The 26,427-nt window shown below is 42.7% G+C and overlaps 1 protein-coding gene across 1 annotated transcript; it reads left to right on the top strand.

Annotated features, from left to right (window-relative positions):
• The first annotated feature begins 860 nt into the window (after positions 1-860).
• On the top strand, positions 861-6,908 carry gdf6a (growth differentiation factor 6a). Its single transcript, XM_015949385.3, has 2 exons — positions 861-1,488; positions 4,836-6,908. The coding sequence occupies exons 1-2, from the start codon at positions 1,128-1,130 to the stop codon at positions 5,735-5,737; spliced, it is 1,263 nt and encodes a 420-aa protein (XP_015804871.1). The 5' UTR covers positions 861-1,127; the 3' UTR covers positions 5,738-6,908.
• Positions 6,909-26,427: the final 19,519 nt, after the last annotated feature.

Genomic DNA, 26,427 nt, shown 5'->3' on the forward strand with positions numbered 1-26,427 from the left:
TTTCACTTTTGTTAAAACAAATGGACATACATTGATATATGAGGCTATAGTCAAACAAACAAAAGTATAAATTAGATTAATATGGAAAGAATTATTCAAAAGCTGTTGGAACAAACTTTACTCTGGTGTAATACAACAAACGGTGTCTCTGACGTCACGACTTGATTAGTGACGGGAACACACCATTTTCCACAAGCTCTTTAATTCTGGTGTACCAGCTAATAAATACCCCTAGAGGTCAGTAGAGTCGTTCACGTCCAGTCCAGATTCCCTTCATGAGCTCATTTATGATCCAACCATTTGAACCCAGAAGCGTTCATTTAAGCTTCTGTCTGTTCTGTTCAGGTCCAAACTAACATCTGACCTGTGTGATTCTAGGCTATTTCTGAATTTATTTACAAATGGGTTAAGTTAAACATCAGTGTAGTTACATTTATTGATTTTTTAAAACGTAAACTCTTATCTGGTGTGATCAGATCTGTCAGGGCCGGACAGCCTTGCTGATCAGGAGAACTCTGTTTTGGAATGTCTGTGCACTTGCACCTAATTTCTGCTCGATCGTGATTTTGCAGATAAGACGCGTAGTTTCAGTTTAAACCGGAAGGAACACTTTGCATTTTACTCTCAATGGATTCTCAGAATATAATCTGTTTGTAGAGATGCTCGAGCAGTTTGCTGCTCCGCATGAAGCGCGCTGTTCCAGGCTCCCTCGACGGTCCGGTGGCCGCAGCGCGCGTCTGTTTGCAGATCTGTGACATGAATTAGTTTGAAGCCCTGCATTAGGCCACCAAGTGGGCGTGTTTCTCTCTGCCCAACAGTCTCTGCTCTTATGAAGAGTCCAGAGCAAAAATCGCACTTCTTCTGGTGGGACCCGAGAGCGCAAAAGCAGGAGCTCTCCGACTCCGACGCGCGCATCATCTCCGGCTCTGGTGGACCCACAAATCAGACTTAACTGGGAGAGAGACGCGCACACGCTCAGAGAGAGAGAGAGAGCGAGAGAGCGAGAGAGAGAGAGAGAGAGAGAGAGAGAGAGAGAGAGAGAGAGAGAGAGAGAGAGAGAGAGAGAGAGAGAGAGAGAGAGAGCGAAAGAGGGGGGAAAACGAAAAGCTTCTTGCCATCTTCCAGCCATGGACGCATCTCGAGTCGTTGCGATTTATCTGGGCCTGCTCCTTGTTTTCTTTGGGAATATTCCGTGTTTCCAGTCTGCTGCTCGTATCTCTCCCTCTGTACCGAGGAGGAACAGGGAAGCCAGGATCTCCCATCCGGGCGCGCAAAGGTCATCCAAATTTCTAAAAGACATATTGACGTATTTGCAGCCTGCAGCAGGACATCACAAACACGAGCCAAAGGACGCGATTGTGCCGCATGAATACATGCTCTCCATATACAGGACGTACTCCGCAGCGGAGAAACTGGGACTAAACGCAAGCTTTTTCCGCTCCTCTAAATCTGCAAACACCATAACGAGTTTTGTGGACAGAGGAACAGGTTGGTGTCCGGCTGCTGCATGAAACTACATGACTTCAGTCTTGCACAATTCTTTGGCTCAGCGTTTTCCTGACATTTTCCTCTCATCAGAAGTTTGCCAGCAAATCATTAAAAACAGAGCAGCGCGCTGGGCTTTTACGCACGCCTTTAAGAGAGGAAAACAGGCGTGCAGACGCACTTTTAAGCGCTCAAAATCGAACCAAAGACGCGCAGTTTGTTTCAGCTTAAATGTGAAGGTTTCAGTTAGCAGTTGGAAAAAATGGAAATAGTAAGTTATATTACGCTTAAATTAACCCGCAGGGCGAGACGACAGTTACACACTAATTGAGGCGATTTCTAAATGAAGGCTGTAAAACACTTAGAGCAGAAAAAGACTAAAAATGAAACCGTTTTCTCAACGTTGTTTTTTTATGTGACATTTTATTTGAACTAATTTCAAAATTCTCATAAATATAGGTTTAGGCTCTGAACTACCCCCACTCTAAATCCATCACTTTTTAAAACATTCAAGCTGTTGTCATCGTGGCGAACGGGGCTTGGACAGCTTGTGCTGACAAAGGGAGCCGGGGGGCAGAGCGGGTCGGTGTGAGAAGCAGGTGTTTGGGTCAGTTAACATGTGTAACCAAGTGATTGGAGCGAGAATAAACACACACACACACACACACACACACACACACACACACACACACACACACACACACACACACACACACACACACACACACACACACACACACACACACACACACACACACACACACACACACACACACACACACACACCGGAGGTTAGTTAATTCATAAGGGAGCCATAAATCTATTGTTTGGTTTTTAAACGCTCGTAAAAATCACAGTCTAGTAATTTGCAGATTCGTGTTTTGGATTATTGTTTTTATTGGGTTTTAAAATAAAAAAATGAATGAACAAAGCTAAACTCTTGGACTAAAATCAGCTTTGGGAAGACGGTCTCTCGCTTTAACTGGGTTTTGGGGTGAGGGTTCCTGTAAACGTCCAGCCCGCTCTTGTGATTTGATGTGATGTGTCACCGGCTCTGACCCCGAGCTGGACCCTTCTGAGGGCTGCTTGGCATCGAACGGATGACAGAACTATTTGAACTCGGTGATCTAATTGAGTGCTCATGTCATAACATATCAAATACTGTCTATTCTCCCGTAATGACCCAGCTCGGCTACGATGGGCACATCCCCAGAAAACGACAAGGGAAGAAGGAAAAGGAAAAGAAAACGCACCTTCTCTTATCCGTGAAGTCGCTTGTATCTTTTTGTTGTTGTTTGTTTTAATGCGGAGCCTCCATTTAGCGCCGCTTTAATAACGGGAAATATTTTTTCCTCCCCTTCATTCTGCCCCCGTGCCATCTGGGATTCCTCTCAGCGACGTTAAAAGTTTGTGTTGCACTAAAACGTGCAGAACGAACGTCAGATTTAAAATCACCACAGGGACAAGAAGCGGGATTTTAGATGCGCAATGTTACAAGTTTTGCGTGTTTTGCATTAGCTGCGCATTGTTCACCCACACGATTTTGGTCCGATTGTTGCCACTTGTGTCACTGATTAAAACTCAGACTGAAACTAAACACAATCTAAAAACTTTTGTTTTTGTTCCTAAAGATAAGTGCGTGAATTGTTCATGAAGCAAACAAGTACCTTAAACACGCTGTGAACTAACATTCGTATTTTCCTTTAAACATTTAAAACAACTTCATTTTAAATGGAATGAAAACACCACTCTGTGCCCACACGTTAATTTCAAAGGGAATGTTGTCGTTGGCAGAACGAGCTGAAATATAAGCGGGGAAGTGTTTTAATGAGGAGAATGGGAGCAGAGAACTGTTAATTATTTGGCGAACATGTATTCGACTTGTGTGAGGGCTTATGAAGGAAAAGTAATGCAAACCAGACGCGCAAAGTCGCTGAAAAGAAGCACAAGGTTCCAATCTAGTTTTACTGTTGGACTCAGAGGGAATCTGACAGCCAGATAAAAAAAATAAAAAAAACTTTCCCCCCAGAAATTATGTCACAGGGGTGTTTCCTAGTCACTTTAATTAAAACAACTTCTGACTGAATACAAGGGACCAGAGAAAACTACGTAGCCTATGCGTGCACAAAAATATTGAATAAAAACCCACTATTTATTTATTTATTTATTTATTTATTTATTTATTTATTTATTTATTTATTTATTTATTTATTCATTCATTCATTCATTCATTCATCCATTCAGTCATTTCTTTGTTAATGTTTGATACAGTGGCACGTGGTTGACATATTTGATGGGCTTTCAGACTTTTGAAAAAAGTGAAAAAAAAAACATTCTTCCCGTAAAGATAAAATAATTATTTTTTAAACTTCCAGCTATTAATATTGCTGTTTTCACCTCATTTTCTCCCAAGCTTCTCTGTACAAACTTTCAAAAACTCGAGAGGAAGAAGGATGACTGTTTTCTCCATACATTTATTGTAAATACAACTAAACATGATCACGTGCTTTCTGAGACTCGTTTGCTTTTTTATTTTATTTAAATTTGTGGTGATCGGGGACCGGTGTCTGTCCCCGTGCGCTTTATGGGTGAGACATTTTCAGGCCTTTGGGTCTCCAGCAGAGAATAATGAATGGATTGTGTATTGTTCGGGAGACTGTACATGTCGCCTTTGGTCCGTTGTGTCCGGCCGAACCTTTCACTATAGGCCTCTTGTTTTTCTTTTCTTTTTGGGACCCCAGAGCTCTGCAAAAGTTATCATAAAAAAGCAGTCTTTTTTTCCAATTCCGGCTGCTGCTCAGATCTAGAAGTTTCTGTCTACATAGAAGGAAACGTTTGTTTCTGCTCAGCCAAAGAAGTGGAAATTAATAATCAGCCTGTCAGCACCGTGTTCAGTCAGACGCGCTGCTCTGATTCAAATAGGCACGGGTTTTTTCTTTGAGGATGGCCAAATTATACAAGAATAGTGTTCCAAAATGTTCATGTGGGAAAAAGTCTTAGCAAAGGTACATTTTGCACAAAACTGCTGGGATAAAACTCAACAGTTCTTTTTTTCCTGCATGAAATCAGTTTTATATCATATGTAATTGAAAAAATACTTTTTAATTTATAATTCGAACTTTATTTAAGAGTTTAGAGGGAAACATTCATCAGTTACTCCAAACGGAACAACTTGTCAGTTGTGGTTTGCTTCAGGTTTAGGGTGGGCATTTGAGAGAGGGAGAGAGAGAGAGAGAGAGAAGGCCTCTGTGGGAGAATGTGACTCCCCCTCCTCCCCCTCTCGGGCTCCCTGAACACTGTACACCCTAACCGAATCTGACTGCAATTATTTTCTTCTTTTATCATTGCAGACAATCTTTTGCACTCTCCTCTGCGAAGACAAAAGTATCTGTTTGATGTCTCAACCCTTTCAGAGAAAGAGGAGCTGGTCGGGGCGGAACTGCGGATTTTCAGGAAGGCGCAAGGGAATGCGCAAAAGTCGGGGATCTATGACATCCAGCTCTACCCCTGCCGCTCTGACAGACAGCTGAATTCCAGGTCTCTGGACCCAATGGATTCCGCCACATCCGGCTGGGAGGTTCTGGATGTATGGGACGCGTTTAAAGCACATCGGCAACATCACTATCATCAGCAGCAGCGCCATCTCTGCTTCCAGCTCAGGGTCACTCAGGGTCAGACCGAGGTGGACCTGAGGCAGCTGGGGCTGGACCGGAGCGGCCGAACCCAGCAGGAGAAGGCCATCCTTGTGGCCTACACCCGCTCCAAAAAGAGGGAGAACCTGTTCAATGAGATGAAGGAGAAGATCAAGTCGCGGAGGTCGGTCGGTGAAAAGGAGGAGAAGCCGCGCACCAGGGGGTTTAAAGGAGAGGGGCCCCGGCGGCGGAGGAGGACGGCGCTGAGCAACCGGCACGGAAAGAGACACGGAAAGAAATCCAGGTCCCGGTGCAGCAAAAAGCCGCTGCACGTGAACTTCAAGGAGTTGGGCTGGGACGACTGGATCATCGCGCCGCTGGGCTACGAGGCGTACCACTGCGAGGGCGTGTGCGACTTCCCGCTCAGGTCGCACCTGGAGCCGACCAACCACGCCATCATCCAGACTCTCATGAACTCCATGGACCCCTACAGTACCCCTCCGAGCTGCTGCGTGCCTACCAAGCTCAGCCCCATCAGCATCCTCTACACGGACTCGGGTAACAACGTGGTGTACAAACAGTACGAGGAGATGGTGGTGGAGCAGTGCGGCTGCAGGTAGCGGGCGTCACACTCTCTCACACACACATCCACACAGAAACAAAAGACAAATCGGTGTAAACGTAGAGTCCGGTTGGGCTGAAGATAAAAACAATCCTCACGGAGGTCTGCTGAGCTTTACGCGCCTTGGTTTTGAATCCAAAACGGATGCGCAGGAGGCTCTATCTATTTATTCAGACTTTCTCACGTCCACTCATCCGCTTTAGAGCGATTTCCCTCCAGTTATCACCGAACAGACGAGCCCAGTCCGGTCTGACACGAGGAGCAGGCTGCAGGTCGGAGGGTAACCTGCTGCTGTGAGGACAGCAGCTGCGCTCTGGTCTGATTCCCACAGCTGGGGCCACAGCAGGCCCGAATCAGGGCCCGTGTTCCCACACAGATGCACGAACACAAGGGCTGAACGATTGATCCACCAGATTAAGGGGAGAAGATGGAAATGCCTTCAAGAGATTTGACTTCTGCCTACCTGAGAGCAGAGGCGCTGAGAGACACAGAGTACAGGACTTGTGCCTTAATGGAAACAGAAAAGCACAGAACTGGGGCCAGCAGTTGGAGCTCAAACGTCCGAGTCTTTACAAAATGCACTTCTGCAACCGGACGTCAGAGAGAGGGGAGGTGTGTGTGTGTGTGTGTGTGTGTGTGTGTGTGTGTGTGTGTGTGGGGGGGGGGGGGGGTGTTTCTCTGACGATGGAAATATGAAAAATGAATTAAAAAAACTCGAGAGGATATTTAAATGCACATTAGCTTTGAATGCACTGCTGTTCATTATTATTGTTGAGCTGTAAATATTTGTACATTTTAAAACTTTACAAAGTGCAACGAAATGAACAAACAGCATTTCCTTGTAAATATACAAAAAATGCACTCAAATCTGTATATTGTCTACTCTATAATTATTTTATTATTTGTGATGTACAGAAGGTCCATGATAATCATTTATTGCTCACGTTGATGAGAGTAATTTAAAGCGTCTCCATTATTTTTTGTATTTTTGTAGAGGGTGGAAGATACCATTATTGATGTCTACCTCATAAATGCATATAGGATCTGAGTTTGAGGTGCATTCAGTTAGAGTAAAGAGCTTTTTACAATGATATATAAGATCATTTATATACATTTATTATTGGATACTAATCCACACCATTGTTGTACAAATAAAAATCCAAACAAAGTCTGGAGCTTCTGATGATTAATGTAATTTTGTGGTTATTTCAAATCATAAAAATCCCTAAATTGTTGTCTAATCAGCCACTTTATCAGATGACTTCATAGCAGAAGGTCAGACCCATTTTGCCTTCAGAACAATCTTAATCCTTCATGCCATAGATTCAAATAAACATCTGAAACCTTCTTTAGACGTTCTGGTTCATCAGCTCCATCCATGATGGGAATCTCCCCCATTCTACCACATCTCAAAGGGTTCTGAGCTGGACTCAGATCTGGTGACTGTGGAGGTTGTTGGAGTCCAGGGAACTCATGATCATGTTCTAGAAACCAGATGATCTGAGCTTTGTGACATGGTGCTTTATCCTGCTGGAAGTAGCCATTAGTAGATGGGTCCATGTGGTCGTAAAGAGATGGAATAGGCTGTGGTGCTTAAACCAGGCTCAGATGATGCTAGGGGGTCCAAAGTGGGACAAGAATATCTCCTCACACCATCATCCCTCACCAGCAGCAGTCTGAAGCATTAATACAAAAGGCAGGATGGATTCATGCTTTAATGTTGTTGACACCAAATTCTGACCCGACCATCTGAGTGTTTCATCTTAAATCCAGACTCATCAGACCAGGAACGGGTTTCCAGTCTCTTCTGGTCCAGTTCTGCTGATCGTGTGAATTGTAGCCTCAGTTTTCTGTAGCTAACAGGATACACACCTGGTGTGGTCTTCTGCTGCTGGAGCCAGGTGTTCTGGTCTAGCAGACTTTGGTAGGAACCAGTAGTTATCTGTGCTGCTGTTGTTTTTCTATCATCTGACCAGTCTCCTCTCACCTCAACAAGACATCTGCTGTATATTGAATATTTCCTTTTTTTCCCAGACCACACTCTATAAATTACAGATTAAAATCCTAGTAGCTCAGTTCTGAAACACAGACCAGCCCGTTTGGCACCACCAACCCAAAAGAACAGGATGCCTTTTTTCCATCGTTGTTATATGAAGGACAGAAAAGCTAGTAGGAAGTTATTTTTCTACCGGATCTCCTAAAAGTGTCATCAAGAAAGAAGCCCACATTCTTTTTTCCAAGTGTTTTTAGAGGTCCACCATACATCTGGAGCTCATCCACCTTCGCCCTCAGGTCAGACCCACTCTGTTGTCACCCCTTCCTTCACAAACATGTTCTCATCATAGACAACAAATGTAATTATTCAGCGACTGGCTGTTTCAGGGCTGAAACCACAGAAGCCACATCAACATATGGCGAGCATCCAAGCAGGAGGAAATCCTCTGAGTCACTGTCACTGATACGGCACCAAATGTATAAAACCCCAGCTATTTCCCAATGAATTAGCAGCGCCTGGGTCAAGTTTACTTAACACTTTAATGTTTCTCAATCTGTGGTAGAAAACAAAGCCTAAAAAAAAAGTTTAAAAGAAGGGATTGCTTCCATATAAGCCGCGACCTTGAGCCTGGAAACAATTATAAAATTGCTTTGAAATGCTATATGCTGTTCAGGCTTTTGTACAGTATCATGTCACTCCCCACATGTTGGATACGGGGAAACAGAGGATGCTAAGTGCACTCTTAAGCAGCCGCTGCACATAGCTGACATGACAACCATTGTGCCCACATGGCCCTCCGGGCGACATCGCTGTGGGACAACAAGCCGTTCTATCTCTGCTGCCTGTGTCTTCGCAGCAGGAAGCACCAATGTGAGGTCCGTTTGGCTCAGATCATACTTTTTCGTCAATGCTGTTTGTGCAAATTCCCAAGCAACCAGCAGTAAATGTGCGGAATAAACCTTCACTTTTGATTTATTTTTATTTGACAAGTTCCCCGCTCGGCTGGGCACTGGCCTGGAGGTGGGACTGATTGCGGAGGGAACAGTTAAATGGTGATGAAAGGGAAAGGAATGCTTTGTTTAGCAGCTTCAATCCCTCACGCTGAAGCCCAGCGTTCCAATAAAGTTCTTCATCCCAACTCCTGCATTGTCTTTCCGTCCACACCAAGGAAGGATGAAAAGGAGGAAAAAAGTAGTGTTGTGTTTATTTGAATCCAAGCCCTAATATATATTAGTCTAAGCTAACCAAAACTGACAAAGAGAGAGGTTCTTTTCTTCAGAAACGCGGAGAAATGTAGAGAATGTATAACACAAATAGTCCTGACACCCCACATCTGTGTGGAGGCTCCTCTTCGGACTCTGAATGAGTGGAGCTCTACAAGGTGTTGTTCCTTGTGAAAACAACCGGGAGCACCCTAGAAGAAGCCGTAACGGCTCTGTTATCAGTGATGTCCTCACCGGTGTGAGGGAAGGCGTTAATCATCCCGATGATCTGTGTGACAGCTTCTTAGGGAGCGGAGAAATTATCATGAGGGGGTAAAGGGAAGCAGAAGAGCACCAAAGAGATGATTCAAATCTTATTTAAAGGGATTTTTTTTGAGAATTCTTGATATAATTTTGATGTAAAAGTTCTAAATCATTACACAATCTGACCAACTGTAGATAGCTTTAACAGCTGTCTCAGTTCCCATAGTTTACATCCTGCAGGATTGATGAGCTAACAGCTAGGATGTTGCTGGAATATAAAAATGGCTCACATTTTATAAACGTCAGCAGTTTGTGCAACAACATTTCATAAACACTTATTCTGTGGTTAATATTGATGAAATGATTATTCAAGTGAATTTCAGCTGAACTTCGACCCTTTGATACAACGAAAGTGCCACGTTTTGTTGCTGAAAACGACCATATAATCCAAGGAAATCACTGCATAATGTAAATTACCAGTGTTGCAATTATTTATTAAACATAGTTCAAATACTCATTGTGAAATTTAGGAGACTGGAGTTGTTTTAAGATGGCAGAAATACACTGGTCTTGCCAGCGTTTGAACTAGCTGTTAGCTCATCAATCTTATAAGCCATAAACCCATTTTTTATCCAAAACAAGGTTGTTCAAAAAGCTATTTTAATAGATAAAAGTTAATTCCAACTTATACACAAAATGGCAACTCAGCCTTTACTGATAAAAATCCAACAATAACTTTATTACTTGGTGATTTTTTGTATCTCTGACAGGACTCTGCTCTCTTTTTTAGTTTCACAAAGTTCCTCCAGTTATCGTTTTCAGATTCCAGTTTCTGTTATAACAAAACCTGACAGCTTCTTTCAGCCATGCTGGCTCAAAGTGGTGCTTCAGAGGAATTTCAATCACACAGCCTCACTGTTTATAATGTGGACATGTGCTCACGGTTTTATGCTTTAAGGGTGTGTGTCCCCCAGGTTTGTGTGTTTGAGTGGACAGAAGGAAAGCGGCATGGGCAGCTGCGTGCTGCAGATGCCTGAAGTGACCCCTACTGCTGCCTTTCATTAAACCACTGGCTCTAACATAAAGGCAGGCCTAACATTAAATACACTTGCTTGTGGCCTGATGCCAGAGGTCGCTTCATTTTAAGGAATCTTTCTTGAAGAAAAGAGTGAGTAAAGCTGGAGGCACATTGAGATTAAGCCTAAAATAGGCAGACAATAGAGTCGGATGTTTTCCTCTATCAGGACATCTGCCTATCTCTTCTTCCGCGTCTTCCTCTGTGGCGCAACAGACAGCTAGCTCTCCCTTCTGTCAGGCCAAACAGGAAGAGAGCCCCACTTCACCACAGATAACCTGCTAATTGCATTAAACTCATTCCCAACTGGGCTTTTGAAATGTGAGGAAGAAGCCAGCTTGCAACGATTGTGCTGGAGACCAAGCTCTAAGTTTTTGTGCCACAGAAATGTAATTTATGTTCTGTTGGGGAGTCTACGGACGCATCATTAAAGCATATTTAGCGACCCTGAAAACAGCAACAGCTGAAGTTGATAGATCTGCTTTAGAATACCTGTCCAGAGAAGCTGGTTTTTGTTCTGTTTATTTTCTAAAGGAATGTCTAAGGGTGCCCTTTCGCCCCACCTCATCCATTTACTGCCCCTGGTCTATGTTATGGATGGTGACCCGGGTCCTCAACATCCCCGATTAACAAGCACACCTTCAGAATCTCCTAAGAGTCCCAATGTAAAGAAACATTGTTTTCTTGTATGCTCGCCGTCCATATTTTTTTGTGGGCCTGTAAGTGTGGTGTTAGGGTCTGAATGAGCTCAAGTCAAAAGTAAATTTGCTCAGTTAACTCTGACAAAGGTTATGTTTGAGAGCGAGGCCAGAACATGACCTCGCTGCCAGTTTACATCGATACAGGCCTGTGGAGATCAGAGGGAGGGTTGCTGACCAGCGGGGGCCAGACAATGGCATTCAGAGGTCTGGACGACGGAACCAAAAAGGAGAATGAAACTGTAAATCAGCTCCAGGAGAGCCCAGAATAACATCCAAAAGGTTAGCTAATTTAAAACGTGTATAAAAACTGGTTGGTGTTGTAAAATGAGACATGCGGACAAACAGTCAGGTCAGGGACACTGAGGCAGCAGGACGAGGATCACACTCAGAGAGGGGAGCTGATGTGGGTAAAGGGAGGACTTGATGGACAACTGTGCGACTCAACAGAGGCAGAGCTTTCACTTAAAAATGGTGCCTGGCCTATCTCAAAAGGTCAGAGCCCGGAGCACTAACACACTGCATTAATCATGAGAGGCTGAGGCGTACCTGTCTAGCCTTTCAGCCGTACCGTACAGTTAACCTCAATTATGCTTGATTACGAGGTGTGGAGGACACAGGGCCCGAGCCGGCCCGTAGAAAACATCAGGCATCAATAATGCAACGTCAGATTAGATGTTCCTATCTGTCAGCGTGTAGAACAGACAGAGCAGCTCCTTGGGAACGAGTTTCTTGGGTTAATGAACGGGTATAATTGGATTTTCATTTTGTTAACATAGCTGGACTTGTGCTAATTTAGGCCCCTCACACAGTGGCCTCGCCGCGCGCAGACATGCATCTGAGACGCAAACGTCAAAGCCTTGTGTGGTGTACCAAAAAGCTAAAGGCTTCATTCTGTCCCAGCCCCCTTCTTGGTAATTGCCCCATTATGTGTTGGCGGAGGATGGAGCCATTACAGATGTTTTATGATGGGGCCATTTTCATTTTGTCTTCCCAATGAGGGACAGATTTATGATGCAAGACAGTCTTCCATTCAGGGGTAAAAACCCCTCTTCACCACATTTCCCAACACACACACACACACACACACACACACACACACACACACACACACACACACACACACACACACACACACACACACACACACACACACACACACACACACACACACACACACACACACACACACACACACACACACACACACACACACACACACACACACACTCACATGCCCTCCTTTCACCCCACAGTGCCCGGCTTGTTGGCAAGATCATGAGGAGTTTGAGAGATGAAAAAAAAAAGTTTGTTGGACTTGTGGAACAAGGCACATTTCCACGCTACTCATCCGTCTGCTCTCCAAGTGTGTGTGTGTGTGTGTGTGTGTGTGTGTGTGTGTGTGTGTGTGTAGGGAGGGGTTACAAAAAGGTGGCTGAGGAGGACCTCCTCAAAGAGTCCCCAGTTTGTGGGGAAGCAGCCGTCCTCAAGGAAAACTGTGTCTGACATTTTCTCACCAAATGTTATCCTACTAAACGAAACCATCATAAAGGGCAAAGTAAACACCAGTTAGCTTTTCAGAATGAATCTCTTTTAGCTGGCCATGAAATGTTTGAAGTGTGGAGAACCGTTTGGCTGCGTGGTTTCTATCCAGAGCGGGCTTTGCTGTGGTTCCCCAGAGTTTCCCTTTTGGAAATCAAATCTTCAGCTTGGCAGCCTTTTTGTGCCAAGAAAAATACTAGTGCCTGTCTAATTACAAGAGTCGAGAACAAAAGTTTACTCTGCAACTCATGGCTACAGTCATTAGCAATAAGGAAGCAGTGTTGGACAGGACAACATATTGAAAGAGCACTGTTTATTTCAAGTAAGGAAGATGCTCCGAAACAGAAGGAGGTCCCTCTTGTCTGAGTCAAGTACTAACAGTGAAGCGTTGTCAGGTACCAACAAGGTCAGCAGAGGTAAAGCCGCTATTAATCATTTACTAAAGTCTTACAAAGAGAATCAGAGAGACCAGATAGCGCTGAGGCCCCAGAGACTCGGCCTCATCGTGTCACCCGCTCCATCTACGAGGACATTTCTGACACCTCGCCCCTATCAACCCTACCTGCCAGCTGGTGATTGATTCCCTTATTGTGACTGGCCACTCTTGTTGTCCCGCTCCTGGATTTATCACCATTGGACTTTACCAAAATTCCCCCATAGTGGCTTCAAACAGCCAGTTGGAGTTTGAGCAGTTTCAGGAAACCTGAGCGGGCTTTAGAACATCGTGGACTCGACCTAATGATGTATGTTTGACAAAGTCCGAGGCTCTCTCAAATACGACTCCTTATTCACAACAACATAAATTCTCCCACTCTGACGTGAGGAATGGAGTGAGGGTTGTTTGACCAGATGTAACTTTATCAGGGACTATGCGTCTCTCCCCTTGCTATTCTCGAGTCCCTCACATCTCTGAGCTAAAAAAAAGAAGGGAGCTCTCACACAATATTTCTGTTTGCCGTAGTCTGACCTCTTTGTGAACTGCGGTAAAGTGAAAGGCACTTTCCGCCGGGGGGAATCGGATGGCAGTAACCATATGCCTTTCAACTGATACAAAGGTGGGAAAGGGGGAGGCCATGGGTGAGTGTGAGTGTGTGTTGGGTGGTGTTGGGGGGGAGTTGCATGCTAGGGTGAAAAGGAAAGTGCCGTGCTGCATCTTTTTGTGTTGGTAAAGTGGTGGTGGTTTAGGGTCAGGGGTTCTGAGGGGGGAACTGGGTGACGGCTGGGTGTGGTGCTGAACTCAAGGCGGTGTCCGGCTGGTGGAGAAGGGGGGGTGGGTGGGAGGCTGGGGACTCTTATGGATGAGTGCAATGGGTAAACAGCATTCCTTTGTCTCTGTCGGACCGTCTCCATCTCTGCACCCTCCTCTCACACGCAGACTTTAAGAGGACGGTTTCCAGAGGAGACTCATGGCTGATACTTGAGATGTTTTGACTTGCTGCAGTTTTCATTTTGATGCTCTGGCATCGTTTTCGCTCACAAAGAGACCAAAACCATATAGAAGAAAAAGGACATTGCCTGTGGCATCTCTGGGTTTTTGACCATTATTGCCAGACTTCCTTCCATTTCCAGAAAATAACATAGGAGAGCAGTGAGACACGTCAATTTCTGGTAACCTGAGGACAACATCGAAGTAGATGATGAATTTTCAAGCTGCATCCTTTGATAGAAAAGTACCATCAATTAGACCAATGCAAACCTGATACTTTTTAGCTTGGAGGAACTGACTCTGTGGTCTGGAAAATCATAGATCTCAATAAAATCTGAATTACGAAACAACTTTAATCCTGTTTGACTAGAAGTGTCTTTATATCAAGAAAATGAAGATAAATAATATTCTAATAAACCAGTCTTTTGGATGTATAAATGCTTTATTTCCTTGTAGAAATCAGAACTGAAATTTGTTTTCCCAAAGAAAATTATTATTTAAATTATTTTCACCAGCTGTTCCCTGCTGGCCATTGCTGTGCCGATGCATATTTCTGTATTTGACTGGGCCCCTGTATCAAATAAAGCCTGTTTTTCTTTTTCCAAAAATAGTTTGATTTGTTGAATTCAAGTCTGCTTTTAATTAAATTAAAAACGATTTCTGATATTTATTGTAAATATTAAGAATTGTTTGTTTAATTGTTTTAAGTGTGTTTTTTTACTTGTACATGTTTGCTAGGATTTTTTTTATATGTTTCATAATTGCAAGAAAGACAAACAAACAAACAAACAAACAAACAAACAAACAAACAAACAAAAAACAAACAAACAAACAAACAAACAAAGTTGTTAATCAGGATGTTTGACCAAACTGGCCCATGCATTGTAGATTTAATTAATTATCTGGCTCTGTTCCATCTGCCTTCAAAGGAGCAGTTGTTGAACCTATCCTTAAAAAACAAGTTTGGACTCATCTCTGCCTAAAACTTACAGACCCATTTCTAAATTACCCTTTATCTCTAAAATATAGAAAAAGGTTGTGGCAGATCAACTGATTACTTTTCTGGAACTATACAACAGCGTTGACAAATTCCAGTCTGGTTTTTGTAAAAAGCATTCAACAGAAACAGCTTTGCTTAAACATCTTTGGTGTGTTCTTACTGTTTAGTTTCTAATTCCATTTTTGGTTCTTTTTAAAACACAGGAAAGGTTTTTCTTTACTCTGCCAACGTTTTGTTTGCTGACTGCAAAACATCCTCAGAGCTGACGCTGATGGTGGCGTCACTTCCTACTCCGTTTATCTGCGGACAGCAGAGGACATTGTCGCCCTCTGCTGCCCGCTCTCCCCTCTCCGATGATGCAGTCCCATGCGCGATCCAATGTGTAGACCCCATCGTCTCTGTTCATGGTCCCACATCCACGTCTCCTTATCTCTATGGATTCCTTTATCCATCTTTTGTAATTCTGTTGTTCGGTGTTTATGATCCTTGTGTTGTCCCAGTCCATTACATGGTTTTCTCTTGTGCAGTGATCTGTTACGGCAGATTTCTTTATTGTGCTTTCTGCTTCTTGTTTTGCTGCTCTTGTGTGTCTTCAACTTGTTTCTTTCTCACACTCCTTTCTATGTTCTATTGTTCGTGTGTTGAGTTGGCGTCCGGTTTCTCCTTTATTGCAGAGTTTGCATGGGATTTCGTAAACAACTCCACATTTAAGTCCAGCTGGTAACTTGTCTTTTGGGTGTACTAGTCTGTTTCTGACTGTTGTGCAGTGGCGGCTGGCCACTAGAGGGCGATAGGGCGCCGCCCTCCCAGTTTCCCCACAGTTTTTAAATTTTATTTAAATAAATAAATAAATAAAATTAACAATAATCACATATTCTAAGTTAATTGTGTGTTTTGTAACAAAAATAAATCATATATATATATATATATATATATATATATATATATATATATATATATATATATATATATATATATATATATATATATATATCTATATTGGTCTCTGCCGGTCTCTGCCGAGTGGTGGAGGCTGTGTGCTGTTTTTCAATCGCCCAAACAAGACGGGACCAGTTGTCCAATTGCTGACAAGAAAATCAAAGGGTAGGAATGGGAATGTATCCAATCAGCGTCGACGTTGTTTCAGAACGTTTCAGAAGCATGATGGGCGATACAGCTACCGCCAAGGCTTTCGTTGGTGTTCGGTAGAACTCGGAGAATCTCGACTCCAGCACGTTTTTGGTCGTGACTCGTGACGCACATGGAGCAGACGCAGACATGGACGCCAGTGCGCCTACAACATGGATACAGGATCTCAGCAGCCACTGAATTCTCTTCTCCAGTATCCGTTCGAGAGGAGAACTATGGTGGAAAAACTTAATGTCAAAGAGCTTGGACCAGATCAGCCCGAAGTAAAGATAAGCCAGCAGGACAAGGAGAGAGGTAAACTGTACACACGACGCTTCTCCCAAAATTGGTACACCAGGAAGCAGTGGCTAGCTGGATGCAATCACGCTAATGCGTTATTTTGCTTTCTGTGTTTGTTATTCAAAACGGCTGGGATCCACAGAAGGTGGATGTGGAACTTGTGTCTCATTGGAGACTCCATTCATTCTCTGACTGAGGAATGCAGCGCATCAGTGCAGCAGCCAACAAAGAAACGGAGGACGTTTGGACAGGGAGAACAGCAGCTGGGTGCAGAGGTAAGCTGTACATTACATTTCTGTAAACAAGACAATCAGAATCAGAAATCCTTGGTTGTCCCACAAACCGGGACATTTGTTTAATAACATGTTTAATGTGCAATAACTGTAAAAACTAATTTCAACACACACACCTATTATACATATTTAATCATGTAAATGTGTATTTCAAGTAAATTTGTACATACATCAATCTGATTCCATTTTACTTGTTACACTTCTGCTGCAGCAAACAAATTTCCCAGCTTGGGAAGTGGGAAATATGACATTTGTAAGAGGATACTGATGACATTATTTCCTATGAAAGTGTTTCCACTTTCCATAAGTCCTAACAGTGTAAATTTCTGGCATTTTTTCTAAGTAGTGTTTACTACTATTACTGTAACAGTGACCTGCTCATAATTTTTCGTGTTCACTCAAATGTTGAAATTAAACAAAATGTTTTTGTTACTTGCCTCTTGCATTGCCTATTTACCATTTATGGTCGTGTTATTTTATGTGCAATTTAATGCAGTATTTTTCAACCTTGGTCCGCAAGGCAGTTTGCCAATAGTCACACACCTGGATTAATCAGTTTGTCCAATAATGTAAGACAGGAAATAAAAGAGCTGTGCTTAATTCAGGAAATAGTGAAGTTGTGCACAAAGCTCTGAAAGTACAAGTTTGTTTAAAAAAAAATAGCACAGCCCCACCAAAAATATTTTTCACCAGCCGCCACTGCTGTTGTGTATGGGTTTTGTTGGTGTGTTTATGTTGTGTTTTTTTCATTGTTGCTCTTACTTTTTCTGTTATGCCTTTGATGTATGGTAGGGTTATCACTGGTTTTGGTTCTTGTCTTTCTGGGTTTGATCAATCAATCAAAGCGCCTTCCGCAACCATGTCAGGAAGCCCAAGGCGTGGAACACTGTACAGCACAAAGTTAAATAAAGTGAATAAATCAGAAAATAAAAGCAATTCAAATTACAAATTACTAAAAAGGTGAAACATTCCAGTAGAAGACAAATGTGGAAAACAAGAGAAAAATTGAACCAATGAAAACTGTAAGATAAAATCAACATAAATGACGGCCTAACTCAAATACATTCAGGGAACGCCAAGCGGAGGAGGTGGGTTTTTAGGCGACTCAAACCCTGGTTCTTTGCTTAGGTTGTTCTTTTCTTTCTGTTGTTGTTTGTTGTTTTCCTTTGTTTATTGCCCATGTCGGGCGTGTTGTATGTGTTTTTCCTCTTGTTTACGGTCTCTTTCTTCTGTTATCATGTTTGCTCGGTGATATAATGTTCTGATTACTGACATTTTGTGTATGGTAGGGTGTCCATAATAAGTATTGGTCTGTGTGTGTTGGTTTCCTGTATGTGTTTATGTTTAGGGTCCCGTCGGTCTGCCTGGTTATTTTCATGTCCATAAATGCTACACTGCCTTCTGTTTCTAACTAAGTGAATTTTATGTTGCCTGTGTCGTCAATGTTATTCAAGTGTTGTGTTAGTGTTTCTGTTTGTCCTTTTGGTATGATTTCCAGTATGTCATCTACGTAGCGTTTCCATAATTTTATTTTGCAGTTTGGGGGGGGGCAGTGGCTATGTTTTTTCTTCTAGGTCTTCCACGAAAAACTCGCACAGGGTGGCTGATAACGGGTTACCCATGGCTAAACCTTCCAGTTGTTTGTATATTGTGTTATCGTATGTGAAGTAAGTGGAGTTAGCTACCAGTCCTATCAGTTGTGCTATGTCATCTGCTGTGAGGTTTGTTCTTTTGTGTAAAGTTTTGTCCTGAGTCCTGAGTATGTTGTTATTTTCTATTGTAATCATTTACAAGTGGAGTAGGAAGTGACGCCACCATCAGCGTCAGCTCTGCGGATGTTTTGCAGTTGGCAAACGAAATGTTAGCAAGGTAAAGAGAAACCTTTCCTGTGTTTTAAAAAGAACCAAAAATGGAATTAGCTTTGCTTAAAGTTTCCAGTGACATCATGATGGCTGCAGACAACGAGGAATTCACAGTGTTAGTATTGTCAGATCTTTCTGCAGCTTTTGACACGGTTGATCGCAGCACATTAATTAACAGACTTCGTGACTAGGTGGGGATCTCTGGAACTGTTCTAGACTGGTTTAGATCGTACCTTTCTAACAGAAGTTACAGTGTCTGTATAAATCAAATCATGTCAGATTCTACCAATCTGTTTTATGGGGCACCCCAAGGCTCTGTTTTGGGTCCACCGTTGTTTCTACTGTACATACACCCTGTTGGACAGATACTTGATTGTTTTCATAATGTCTCTTATCATCTATGTGCAGATGACATTAAGCTGTACTGCTCCTTTAAGGATTCTGAGTTCTATAAACTATCTGAATTACTATCAGCTATCACCAGCTGGCTAGAAGACAACTTCCTCCAGTTACACTCTGAAAAGACTAAACAATCTGATCATTGCCCCTGAAAGCATGGTTCCCCTGCGTAGTCTAAAACTTGGTAATTTATCCTCTGTCGTCAAAATGAACTTAAGGAATTTGGGTGTTGTTTTTGACCTATCAATGTCTCTTGAAGGCCACTCAAAAACACTGGTACGAAACTGTTTTTTATCAATTAAGAAATATCTCCAAACTGTGAAGGCTGGTGTCAAAACATGAACTTGAAGTGGTCATCAATGCCTTTATCTCCTCCCATCTAGATTACTGTAACACACTCTTCACATGTTTTAATAAAAAAGCACTTAACTGCCTTCAGTTGGTCCAGAACTCTGCAGCAAGGCTCTTAACTGGAACAGGTTTAAACTCTGGTTTGAGAACCTGAGGACTCAGGTTAGAGAATCTGGTGATATAAATGGGAGCATGGGTAGCCCTGAAGGATAACGTGAAGATAAGCAGTTTTTGGACTGACTGGTGCCTGTCTTCAGAGCTCACTGGGTGCCAGGACACACACATACACATACACACACGCATACACACACACACACACACGCACGCACGTACACAGACATCAGAATCTACAACTTACTCAACATGAACGTTTTGGGCAATGAGGAAAAACCTGGAAGAAAACCAACATGTGCACAATGGCAGCAGGTGAATTCCACCCTGAAAGGCTCAAACCCATGCTTTTACTGATGCAGGACAACCATGTGAACCACCTGCCCCATCTCATCTTACAGTCAGGTTGGGACTTCAGTGTCCTGACTCCACGATGAACTTTTGGATGTGTGGCACATGACGAAAACCAGTTCACTCTCACTCCAGTAAGAGATAAATATTTGAGTATTTATCACTTAAGGTAAAGGGAAAGTTTAGAGTAAATCTATGAAACTCTTGGGAAATGAGAAACTAATACGGTAACTATCTCAAGAGTAAGAAATCCTCTCCTGGCCTACCAGAACAAAGTTGACACACATAGATCATAAAATAAATTGCAGAGTAATTATCATTCCATCAGTGATCCCTGTGTATGGATCGTGTAGATTTAAGGAGCCAGCATGTTGAGTAGGAGAGAGGAGTAGACAGGAAGATGGTCTGTTACAGAAGCAACATTAATCTGTTCCTCTTGGCACCCTTTGAAGAGCAGCAGCAGCAATGACAGGCTAAATGTTTCCAGAGATGTCACATTTCCACCTAATCTAGAAAGACTCTCGCCAGCCCTCTTCCTTTCATGTTTGATTGTGTGATGGAGAGTCTATGATAAACAGACGCGGGTGGCGGTTGAAGTGGGGGGTTATGCGAAGGGAACGCACTGCGTCGGCTTTGCCACCGGATCCAGATGCTTTCACAAATTACATCTTAGAGGGCTTCGACGTGAAGATCCGGGGTTTCTGGGATTGCATTGAATCTGATTAAAGAGAGAAAAACTGTTCCATCCACGTCTGTCACTTCTGCTCTTGCTGCTCCCAACGACATCATACACACAGATAAAGAACAGATGCTGCTGGAAGGTAACCTCAGATATATGACTCATCACTGTCACACCAGATCAGTGCAACAGGTACATTTAACACTGGGGGTTCTCTGGACTCCTTAAACTCTGGAAATGATGTCAGAGACAGTAATGAGACAAATACCCCCCCCCCCCCCCCCAATCCCCCAACTGAATGATATTTGTTAATTACACTCAAACGTTTCAGATCAGCAAACAAATGTCAGACAAATTTAACCCAAGTTTTCTCAATTGATTTTTCGTGATACTGTTGAGTCCAATATGTGTCCCACTCTTCCCTATAGAATCGTTTCAATTTGGGAAATGTTGAAGGGTTTTTCAGCATGAAGAGGTCAGAGGCCCAATGTTCACCTTCAGGGTGGACCAGTACAGTAGCTCCAGACCATCACACTTTCACCACCATGCCTGACTGTCGGTATGATGTTGTTTCTTTACTCCGGACAGAACAGGACACACACACCTTCCAGACTGTTCCACTCTTATCAGCTCACTGAATATTAGACTGGCCTTTGTGTTGTATTTAGTCAGCAGAGGGTTTGGCCTTGAAACTTTCCCATGAGGCTGTTTATGTCCCCTAGTCTCATTTTTGCATCTGAACGGTGACCTTTGACCTAAGCTGCTGTGCTCTTGGTGTTCTGGGATCTTTTATTAGAACAGATCATGACTTGCTGCTTTTTGAGATCATTCAGCCTACTTCATGTTGAAAAGAGGTTTGATTTAACTCATATCTTAAAGGGACTTTTCGGAGTTTTGAATTTTTATGCTCGTGATTGCCCCTTCAGGCCAAAAGTGTAACGGCAACTTCAATAGTAGGCTTGTGCACGAGGCGCGCGTGCTGTACGTGCACACTCCTTAACGAAAATAACAGCTGAGACAGTCCCGTGTGTGTGTGTGGCCCGGAGGTTAGAGGACAGGAGACTGTGCAGCTAATTAATTAAATAATTTGGTTCTGTACCTTTCTCTTCAGCACAGCCGACAAAGGTTTAAGATGGGTCGGTCCTGCATGCTCAGATCATTCCGTTCCTTTGCTTGAAAAATTGTTCCAAAATGAAAGTTGAACCCACATCTTTTTTATCTGTGAATGCAATGTCGTTCGGCAAGTCTCAAATAAAAATGTGGGCATCTTACTGTAAAAAAATATACCATTAATGTAAAAAAAGAAACTAAACTATGTTCACATCCAGAATCAAACCCGGGTCATCTGCACGAAAGTCCGGCGTCTTACTAGGCGTGCTAAAGCGCCAGTGACATACTTTGTATCTGTAATATTTATATCCTTGATGACAGCTGAAACAACGTTCAAAGAACGGAGGGCTATGCCTGAGCGTGAATGCGCATGAAGCAGCCTCCTCGACCAGGGCTCATTCTACAGGACCAGGGCATTGCAGGAGAATGTATGAAGAAGACATTTATTATTTCTATACATGTTTTGGCTGTCAAACTTCCATAATGCCCCTTTAAACTGTTTTCCAAGAAGAAGAAAAACATTTTTCACAAGGGTAGAGGTTAGTTTGGAAAGATCATTCTTGTAAGACACAATCTTATCATTTGGAAACGAATTTGCACATTTGCTCGGTTATCGTCTCAGAGTACAGGTAGAATATGTTTGCTGATACGACCCTTTTACGTGTCAAACATTTCAGATAGCTTTACGTTTTTGCAGCACTTTATATTTGCCATCCTTACAAACACATCCTTAGATGTCTCTTCCTGTTTGTCTCTATGTCTTGTCTCTTTTAAGGTGGAATATGGAACAGGAACACTGAAGTAACATCCAGTTTGTGGAGGTTGTAGCAGCAACATTAGACGTCGGGATACCAGGTTTGCTGCTGAAATGTCAGATTTTTTACTAGGAGCTTCACCTAAACTCACTCTGGTTTTAGATCTTTTATGGTCGCTCCTCCTCTGAAAAGGATAACAACATCTTCTAGGCTCTGAAGCAGCTGCTTGACTTGCCAAGCCCACCATTTTCCACAGTGCCACTGTCGCAGACTGTTTACTGTATTTGGCAAGCCTGCTGGTAGATGTAAACATTAACCCAGTGTTGTGTCCGTCAAAATAAATATTTTCTTATTTTTTAATAAAATATAGCTTTTAAAGGGAAATACTGCATTGTCATTCTGCACACCTCTTAACGCCACATGGAAGTTTATTAAAAAAAAGACCCATATTCAGCCTTTAAAGACACAATTACTGAATTTTGTGGATATATGCTCTCTGTCACCATCGTGAAATCAAATCTCCCTTTCGCGCATAAGAAGCATGTTTATTGGCTGTTTTCCAACTCACGTGCACAAACACATTAAGCTGCATTTCAGCATTGAAAAATGGCCTGTATTATAAAGTTTCATCAGGACTGTGTAACAACTTTATGTCAAACCGAACACAACAACCCTGGTGAAATAATTTCCTGCTTCTTCCGGCACTCGCAGAGTACAGACGCTTCTGCTTTTGCTACCTTATCTTTTTTTCCCAAGGCTCTTTGTCCTGTCTGCCCACAGAGCACTTCTCTGCATTTCTTCTGAAAAACCCTATTTTTTAGAAATGGATTCAATGAATTGGTCATTCAACGCGATTGACAAGATTTTTTCTACAATGAGAACGGAGGAGGGGGCTCCCACTTGCCCGCAAGGGACATATGCAGCGGGGTATATGCTCGATTCCTGGAGGGAGTGGAAGATCGTATGCTTCTCTCATTTGTCCATTGAGGACGTCGAAGATGTGTGGATGTTTGGCCTGATGATCACTGGATTTCTTCTGATTGGAGTGGGAGGATATCTGGTTTTCTGAAAATTTGGGAAGACGAGAGCGATTGGAGGGCGACCCGCACCCACGGAAAGCACCGTCCGTGTGGAGACCTCACAGACTGGGACAATACTCGAGGTGAATCGTAAGCTGGACAGTGTTCTAGCTGCGATACCGGTATTAGTGCACAAAATGGATGTCATCTCGGAGAGGGTTAATGGACTGTGTGGAGATGTTTAAAACCTGAATTGGCTTCACTGGAGGACTTGAATGATCAGTTACAGACTTGATGGCAGAGAGGAAAATTATCTCTGCCTGACCCAAAGTCTTGTTATCCGAATCTGACACAATGGTAGCCTTGTGAATGCCAACAACAAACCCCCACGAAGGAATGCAGACAGACGCTGTGAAAACCCGACCTACCCCCCCGCCTTCGAATTGGTGGACTTCAGCCCGGCGAGGTCATCAAAACTGCAAGTATCAATGTGCTCTGCACTCCTTCCAAGATCTCCTTCCCACCTGTGGCTACAGTGGCTGAGTGCCATAGGGCTGCTCTCGCTGGGGAAACAAGACCCCCCCCCCCCCCCCCCCGCCTTCCTCTCAGTGTCTCATGTTGTGAATTGTTGATGCTCGTGCTTATATGTTTGAGACGTTTTTTTTTTTTTTTGCATAGTAAAGCTACACCCTGCCGGGAGTAACTCTGGTATGCCTTTTTTCCCTCCCCCAATTTATCCTCATGTGATCCCCTTTTCATCTAATTAACGGTAGCGCGACTCTTGTTGTGAATGACCACAGTACCAATTCTTCAGTACTGAAACAACTGCCCCTCAGGGATGATTAAAGAGCAAGTAACGTCTAAATTAACTTTTTTTTTGCTGATGAACTGTATAAATGAGTGTCTAATAGTGTTTTAAATGTGTACGTGCATTCTTTATTTTAGCATTTTGGTGCATTTTCTTTAAAAATTAAAAATGCTGCCTAAATACCACAGTATAGCGCCATCTTCAGCTTAAAACATAGAATTTGACTCATTTTGAATAAATTTTAGCCAATGGCTAAAGAATAAGATACTACGTAAACCAGTAGAGTACTACGTAGCAGCTCTGTGTGAACGTTATAAAAGCAACGAGCATCTCGGCCACGCCTTGTGGCGAGTTGGGAGTTGGATTTACAAGCCAGTGTAGGAGGTTAGCCGTAGTTCAGCCTTAGCATATAGCGTTAGCATATCCTCGTCTTTAGCATAGCTTTTAGTGTTATAAATACTTATTTAGTGTTAGTTTGGCTGTTGGATATTGTAGTTTAGTTAGTGTTTGGCTGTTAGTGTAATTGGGAAAGTAGTTCGGGTTTAGTGCTCCATATCGTCTTAGTATTGGTGAGTAGGTGTAGTGTAGTATGCTTGCGGTGGCTCTGTGGGCATTTTACCCGCGATTCTGCACGTCTCCGTTTGAAGAGGGAGGCTGTGCCCACCGTGGCTCTTTCGCGATTTAGATGCAGCCCACCGACTCTGCTCCCCCACCATGGCGGGCTCCAGTCTGAGGTGAGTAAGCTAAATAAATGTTTTAACATCTTCTGAAGACAATTCCCTACCTAAATGCAAAGTCTGAGAGACGTGGTTCACTTCATTTAGCTAGTCAGTCGGTAATTCTGCAACAGTGGCTCTAACTGACGCAGCTCTAGTTGACAGACAGCATTACAGCGTGAAATCCAGCTTGTGAGGATATGTGAGGAATTCTGTTCAGGAGGTCACATTTCAGGCTCTCCACATCATGTGTGACGGACTTTTACGTTATAACAACGATCACACACTAGGATAGGTATAAAGCGCCTTCATAGGACAGTTTCTTTTGTATTTTATCTGACTTTATAAACTCCCAACAACAATGTGCTTCTATTTTTTTTAGGCTAAATCTACCCAAGACACTGGCTGTCAGACTGATTTAGCTGCAAGAATGCACTTGTCCAGGCTGACGTGAAGCCTTGCCTGTGGCAAAGGTGAATTATTTTTAATAATCTTCTATGTAAACATTTTATTATTACCTTCTAGTTTTAATTTGTTTTACAGATTATTGTTACACGTGATTTTATGCTCTTTTAAACATTTATAAATGTGCTGCTTCTTTGTTTTTACATAGCCAGCCAGAATGGAGTTCACAGCCGCAGTGTGTCTGGTGACCCACAGGGACCATGATGGAAATTCATCTTCCAGAAAGTCACAGAGCAGCGTCTACACCCCCTGAAAAGACCAAGATGTGCGGTGTCTGCTGTTGATTCCAGCTTCCACCTCAGTGACAGTGCAAGCTCAGTGAACTGTTCAAGGTAAAAAAAAAATTAAAACATTTCAGAATTTTTAAGATATTAACAATTAAATAAGTATGTGATTACATCATGACGGAGTCTACTGATTCTGGCCCTGTGAAACTTGGTGGTGACGTGTGAGCTGATTCACCTGGTAAATAACTTTTACATTAAATATTTTGTTTTTGCTATCAAAAGTAAATTAACTAATAACCTGCATTATTGCAGGACACTCAGCAAAATATGGACTCCCACCATGAGGCAGGCACACGTTAATATTCTATAAGAGCACATAAGGTGAGCAACACCACATATTATTGTACACTGTCCTGGATTTGTTTTCTTTCTGCATCTCATCATTAGCCTGGCTGATCACCTGATAACTCCTGTCATCTGGTTATGACAGCATGAGGACGTCCTCACACACCTGTAACCTATCAGCTCATCTGGCAGAATAGAGAGAGAAGAGACAACACCACATCTCCTGTTCCTGGAAAGCCTTCAGCCATCCTTCGATGACTGAGAACCTCCATCAGCTCTGTCTTCTGTCTGCCTACAATTATTATAATAAATATTGTGTTTGACAAGTTTTTTGTGCTGCCAAATATCTCATATAGATTCCAGTTTTGATATTTTAATGGATATTTATAAATTACATTGATTATCACATTTTTGTTGCATGTTTAACTAGCTCTATTGTGATGAATTAAACTAGCACCTCACTGTTAAAAGCTCGTTTTAATTTCAAGCATGTTTAAGTATTTATGGACATGAACAAAAACAGGAAATATATAAATTGAGATTTATTTAATTAATATAACAAATAA

Source organism: Nothobranchius furzeri, chromosome 5, assembly GCF_043380555.1.
Source record: "Nothobranchius furzeri strain GRZ-AD chromosome 5, NfurGRZ-RIMD1, whole genome shotgun sequence".
Lineage (NCBI taxonomy): Eukaryota > Metazoa > Chordata > Actinopteri > Cyprinodontiformes > Nothobranchiidae > Nothobranchius > Nothobranchius furzeri.

What these genes read in the sequence shown, in the direction of transcription:
- gdf6a (XM_015949385.3), top strand. Translation starts at nt 1,128, where the DNA reads ATGGACGCATCTCGAGTCGTTGCGATTTATCTGGGCCTGCTCCTTGTT. An exon ending in TTTTGTGGACAGAGGAACAG is followed by an intron (nt 1,489 to 4,835) that starts GTTGGTGTCCGG and finishes TTATCATTGCAG; the next exon opens with ACAATCTTTTGCACTCTCCT.